The sequence below is a fragment of the Nothobranchius furzeri genome, chromosome 8 (genome assembly GCF_043380555.1).
Source record: "Nothobranchius furzeri strain GRZ-AD chromosome 8, NfurGRZ-RIMD1, whole genome shotgun sequence".
NCBI lineage: Eukaryota > Metazoa > Chordata > Actinopteri > Cyprinodontiformes > Nothobranchiidae > Nothobranchius > Nothobranchius furzeri.
Genome location: NC_091748.1, coordinates 78,764,362 through 78,771,135, shown reverse-complemented (window position 1 = coordinate 78,771,135; position 6,774 = coordinate 78,764,362). Strand labels below are relative to the sequence as shown.

The 6,774-nt window shown below is 43.2% G+C and overlaps 1 protein-coding gene across 3 annotated transcripts in view; it reads left to right on the top strand.

Annotated features, from left to right (window-relative positions):
- The window catches only part of LOC107392643 (survival motor neuron protein), a 17,300-nt gene extending 11,815 nt beyond the window's left edge, over window positions 1–5,485 (top strand). For 2 of the 3 annotated variants that reach the window (XM_054751973.1, XM_054751971.1), the window contains exons 7-10: window positions 1,186–1,290; window positions 1,667–1,810; window positions 2,524–2,594; window positions 5,229–5,485. In XM_054751973.1, the coding sequence (XP_054607948.1) occupies window positions 1,186–1,290; window positions 1,667–1,810; window positions 2,524–2,577 (303 nt within the window). In that variant the 3' untranslated portion in view covers window positions 2,578–2,594; window positions 5,229–5,485. Of the gene's footprint in view, window positions 1–1,185; window positions 1,291–1,666; window positions 1,811–2,523; window positions 2,595–4,424; window positions 4,449–5,228 lie in introns of those variants that run through there. The other variant, XM_054751972.2, reaches the window with a different exon arrangement.
- Window positions 5,486–6,774: the final 1,289 nt, after the last annotated feature.

Here is a 6,774-nt window from a genome sequence, read left to right as displayed (position 1 = left end):
GGTCTCCTGTCTGCAGCAGGAGCTCTTCTTCCGCTTTTGTGATTTATTTTTGCTAAGATTTAACAAAATAAATGACCCAAAGAAAGAATTTTTCAGGTTTTTCTGCACAAATATTTGATAGTAAAGTAAACATTGTACAATTAAAAATAACAATTTACCAGCTTTGATATTAAACTTGGTATCAGAAGCTTTACCCGTGTCTGGATGGAAAGTTAAAGTGAAATGAGAGCTTGGATGCGTGAACGGATTCTCAGAAGGTTTCTTTCAGAGAGAGGAACTCGTTCTGGGTGAATGCTTGTTGCAGCTAACTCGGTCAGTACTTAGAGAGAACAGCATCAGACACCACCTGTGTGGTACCTCACCCATTCAGACGACCCTTGTGCGGATCCGGAGGTCGAGGGAGGATGTTGTCAGCCTCAGGGTACCCGGTCCGGTAGCGAAGACTCGCGTAAAACCGACTCTCTGGTCCAAAGATGTCGCAGGTACACAGTGTCGAGCGTCTGGCGTAACTCTGAAGGAGTTTCTCGTCTTAACTCTCAAAATCAATAACTCAGGAGTTTTGCGTCAGCTGGTTACAGGTGCGTTTATTCGAAGCTATTCTGTCGGCGTGACAGAACAGCAGGTGGAGGCTTCAGGGCGGCCGACCCTTACTCCTCAGGATGGTGGTTGGTTCAAGAACTGAACTTTTGCTGCTGGAATTCGGTTTTAACAAAACCTTTAGAACACGCCCACTCTCAGCCTCAGAAAGCGTGGTCATGAGTAAAAGACGTGATGATGCTGCCCTTTACCCCGGATATCCCTTCTGAATGAGGCTGGTTACGTGCGAGATGACCTTCTGGTTTACTGAACCGCATCCCTCGATTATAAACAATTATTATTAATCAAAGAATCCATTAATTGAATGCATTTATAATGAACCATGATGATGATTGTTGATGTTTATAATAAACAGTAATAAAGTTAAAGAGTTTATTGCAATTATTAAATTATAATTGGAATCTTGAAGTGTCCTTCAGCTTGGGACGGAACAGCCGCAGATGAAGATGATTTCCAGCAGACATCATGGCTCCTCGCTTGTTAATCTGTGGGGCAAAGTTACAGTCGACCCAGCTGGGAACATGTGACCTTTGCCACAAATTAGAGGCCATTCATGACGCTACAACATCAAACTTGTGATTTTCTCAGCCGGTGAGAGATGAAACCTGGAATCAGAACCAAGCTGGGATGGAAGCTGAACCAAGCAGCAACCTGCTCTTCCCACCTTTTCCTCCTCCTCGGATGGGTTTGGAGGTAAATCTGACCTTTTATTTTACAACAAACATGTTTCTAAAGTAAACTTTGTGATTGGAAACGTATTTTTTGTCATATGTAACTTTTCAGTAACATCCCTTTATTTTCTTGGGCAAGTTCAACATTTCTTACATGAGCACCAAAGTCAAACTTTGACCTCTGAACTCAGGATTAAGTTTGATTCTCATGAAATAATTCAGACAATATTTTCATGCAGCTTTTGACTCTAAAGTTTGTTTTGATTCAGAATAACAGAACTGCTGCTTTTCTAAGGGAGACCTGGTTCTGACCCAGATGGATGGTGGGGCAGACTGACTCATGGCTAGTGGTGCTACTGAAACTCATTCTGATGCTGGATGTGTTTTTAAATCTTCAGAACCTTCTGCCCTCCTTCTCTCCTCCGCCGCTGCCTTCCTGGGCCTTTAGTGGGAAAGATGCCGAGATTTCTCCAGACATCAACGTCATCAGCAGCATGCTGATGCTGTGGTACTTGTGTGGTTTTCACACCGGCTGCTACATGGTCAGTAACACGTCCACCACTGATGTGCCATCTCACCTGTTTAAAGTAGGGTTGTGTGAAAATGTAACCTCACGGTTATTGTGACCGAAATTACCACGGTTTTCGGTATTATCGCGGTATTTTTTAAATGCGTTACATTTTCAGACAACTACATAAACCCTGTATATCAGGAAAATATTGTCTCCAGTTTGTGTCTAAATTTAGCCTAAAATGTGTTATTTTGTAATTATGTTGTTTATTTGTTTACATATTTCCCCTTTAGTCTTTAAAATACCAATATTTGCTCATAACTTCTTATTTTTTGTCTGTTTGATGTCATCATTTAAAAATATTAGACCAGATGATACTCAGTACTCAAGTAGCCTTCTAATCGGATACTTTTTTACCCTTACTTGAGTAATAAACCCTATATCAGGAAAATATTGTCCTCGGTTTGTGTCCTTCCAGTGAGCTTTGCAGATGTGGGAAAATGTCATCAGGCAGTAATCGTTGTTAAATTCATAATTATTCTCGGAGAGAGACCAACTCTTATCTGCCCCTGGGAGCCCCGTAATGCATAGCTGTTAATAGCCTGACACTGTATATATGTATGTACATATATGTGTGTGTGTGTGTGTGTGTGTGTGCAGTTTACCACTATGAGTGTTAGATGTGAGTTTAACATTTAGTGGGTAAAAATTATTATAATTAATAAGTCTGATTATATGTTTCAGACTCGTGAGCAGTTCAAGTCTTCTTCCAAAGACGATGCTAAAAGTCCATGCTGAACGCGTGTCTGGACCCCGTAAGTACAAACTGTTGACACGTGGCTCACTGACACCCGACTGCTGACCTGACTGTTGCGTGAGCTCAGTGACTTTCCTCCGATGTCTCCAGTTCTAGTTGTGTTGTTCCTGAAACGATCACATGATGTCTTCTGGTTGAATTATGTTACCAGTAGAACTTCAGCATGGCTGACTCACCAGGACTTGGTTCAATCTCAACACCCTAAAAGACTCAACTCACCAGTTAAAGAGCTGACCCCTTCTTTCCACTAAATCAAATCAAACCACTTTAATTGTCACGTCACATGTGCAGGTACACTGGTACAGTACATGCGAGTGAAATTCTTGTGTGCGAGCTTCACAGCAACAGAGTTGTGCAAAAATACAGTAATGTAAAAACAAGTAAAATATAAAAATGGCTAATCTAAGTATACAAATGAATAAAGTAAACAATAAGATAAGAGATATAAAATATACAGAGGTTGGTATGTGCAGAGCTGTGGCATTAATGTACAGTATGGAGCGTGCAATGTTGGAGTTTCAGTAGTGAGGGTGAGGTGTCTGTGAAGTGTTCAGCAGTCTGATGGCCTGATGGAAAAAGCTGTCTGTCAGTCTGCTGGTTCTGGACCCGATGCTGCAGAACCTCCTTTCTGATGGACATCAAAGCGTGGCGAAACGTACTACGCGGTAATTATCCGCCATTATAGTGGATGAGTTCCTTTCCGCCGGCAGCAATGTGACATGTTGGACACGCCCCAGAAGTGAGGGCATGCTATCATTACGTTTCGAGTCTGTTTTTGACGCGCTACACCTCCAAAACACGTCAAACTCGGCTGTTTAGATTGAGGCAGACAGGAAGTCAAACACAGTCTCTAATTTCCCTCTGGGATTAATAAAGTATTATTGAATTGAATTGAAAAGCAGCGTAGATCATCTGGAAACTTTCAAAATAAAGGTCACGTGCAGTACATCATTTCTGTAAGCGATGTAAACAGAACACAAAATAACCCACAGACATTTCTTCCATGCAGCTGTCTTCTTGGTTGTTACTGTGTTTGAACGTCTGAAATCACGTGTGGCGTTGCAGTTCCTCCGTGATTTCATGATGTCATGGGATTCAATTCAATTCAAGTTTATTTACAAAGCGCCAAATCACGACAAGTCGTCTCAAGGACCTTCACGTAAACATTCCAATACAGGTCAGGTCATTAAGCCAATCAGTAAAAAGTTTCCTATATAAGGAATCCAGCAGGTTGCATCGAGTCACTGACTAGTGTCAGAGTCTTTACAGCAATCCTCATACTAAGCAAGCATAAAGCGACAGTGGAGAGGAAAACTCCCTTTTAACAGGAAGAAACCTCCAGAGGATCCTGGCTCAGTATGAGCAGCCATCCTCCACGACTCACTGGGGATGGAGAAGACAGAGCAGACACACACACACACACACACACACACACACACACACACACACACACACACACACACACACACACACACACACACACACACACACACACACACACACACACACACACACACCATTGTGATTTCTTAGTAATTCTATTAGGTGAGAGATAAACTTTATTGTATTTATCCTAGTGAATCTATAATTAAACGGGTAAACTAGTAGTAGCACATCCAACGTCAAAGAGAGTAAAACGTTATTATCAGGAGAGGGAGAATGTTTAAGTGGTTAGCAGCAGTGTGCTAGACCAGCGGTTCCCAAACTTATTTAGCCACACACCCCCCCAGCCCATCAGGGCATGGCTATATATATATACAATAAGAGTCCTAAACACACACATTAACCTCGTGAGAAGCTTATTTTTATGTTTCTGCTTAATTTTCAGACTCTTATTGAGAAGGATTCAAGAAGGTTGGTTCTGAAGTGAACGCTGCTGCAGAAGTAAAATAAACATTTCAGAATAAAAGTAAAATGACTTTATTTGAGTCAGTATCCTGTTCAAACACACACCTGTATTCAGTTAGTGACAGAAAAAAGCTTTTCCCCTGAAACATTTTTATTTGTGAGCACATCTGATGTCAGATGACAGCGACGGTCAAGCTCCCTGCCTGCTGGCTGCTCCTGCTGACCGCTGCAGGTAGATTCATGAGCGTGGGATCCTAGGAATGTTAATTAATTTGATTATGTGGGGAGAGGGGAGGGGCCTATGGTCAGGTGGAATGGGTCCGAGCGGCGTGGAGAGGCGGAAGATGGATCGGTCCTCTGGCTGGAGCCAGCTCTGCCTGCTATGATGGAGCTTGATTATTAAGAGCTTTATATGTGAGAAGAAGGATCTTAAAATCTATTCTGAATTTAACAGACAGCCAATGTAGGGATCAGCTGTGTGGAACACTTTCAGTCCCATTTGGGGTCAGAATTGATCCCGGTTGGAAATGAGCTCACGAATAGAACGCCGCTATTACGTTACGAGACCGCTTTCATGGCCGGTGGAAATCTGGGGTGAAACACGATGGTTCTGTTCTGTACGGACCTGTGGTCTGCAGCTCTGACCTTGGAGAGAACAGAATAAACTACGAGCTTGTTCCGGGACTAACACAACTAATAGCGAGTAGAAATGATTTAGATAAAAGGTCTGAAATCCAGAATTAGACATTCGTGATTAATACTTAATTTTTTCTTTCTCCTTTAGGTCTGAGATGCAGCCAGGAGATGTTTTCTGGTTTGGTTTTGTTGTAATTTGGAATGGATTTGCATGATTTTGTTCACGTGAACGGTTTTATTTTAAGAAAGATTTATGTTTAGTTTGAGGTTAAGAAAAGCTCTTGGTGTTTTGTTTACAGTTTGTAATTTAAAGTTTGTCTCGGAGAGATGGTCTGAGTGCTGCGACAGCAAACCGACGTCTCAGAGAAAAGTCCTTTTGTTAATAAAAGAGTTGGTTTTACTGTGTTTTTACTCTCAAGGCTTCGTCTTCGTACCGCTGGACTGTAATTTCAGACCGGGCGGCTGGTTTACGCTGACCCCACCTGTCGGAGATTGCAGCTTTGTGTACTTTGACGTGAGCAATGACACCAAGACCCGAGGAGTCGCAGCTCTTCCTGCTGGACAGCTCACGGGGAGGGGCTGATGGACAGGAAGCACGGCGAATGAACATACACAGACACACACACACATAACCATACACACACAAACACACACAGACACACACATAACCATACACACACACACACACACACACACACACATAACCATACACACACAAACACACACAGACACACACATAACCATACACACACAAACACACACAGACACACACATAACCATACACACACACACACACACACACACACATAACCATACACACACACACACACATAACCATACACACACACACACACACATAACCATACACACACACACACACATAACCATACACACACACACACACACATAACCATACACACACACACACACATAACCATACACACACACACACACACATAACCATACACACACACACACACATAACCATACACACACACACACACACACACACACACACATAACCATACACACACACACACACACACATAAACACACACACACACACACACACACACATAACCATACACACACACACACACACATAACCATACACACACGCACCACACCCATAACCATACGCACACACACACACACACACACACACACACACACGCGCACGCACACACACACACACACACACACACACACACACACACACACACACACAAACACACACACACACAGTGGCCTGATGTGCTAAATAAATCATTTGCCAAAGGAAACACACAGAAGCTGCTGACTGGACAGGTGTCCAGGAGACGTCATGGACACCCGTCCACGAGGAGGAGACACCCCAAACGGTCCTTTAGAGGCTGCTTGCTCCCAGAGCTGCTTCCATGTTCATAGAAAGGAGAATGGAGATGTTGGAAAAGGTGCTGAACAGATGATCACTGAGCTAAACCCAGGTGCCTGAGGGAGCTGCATCAGGAGTGGACAGAGTCTGGACTCACAGCTTCTCCACTCAGACAAAACCCTGCACACCAGTTTGGGTCGACCTTCTCCTGAACCAGAGACGACATCAGGAACATCTTCTTCGGGCTCAGGTGAACCAACCCTGTGGTCCAAAGTCCTCTTTTCAGATGAAAGTAAAATCGGCAGGTCATGTGGAGATCAAGAGTCTAGAGGAAGAGTGG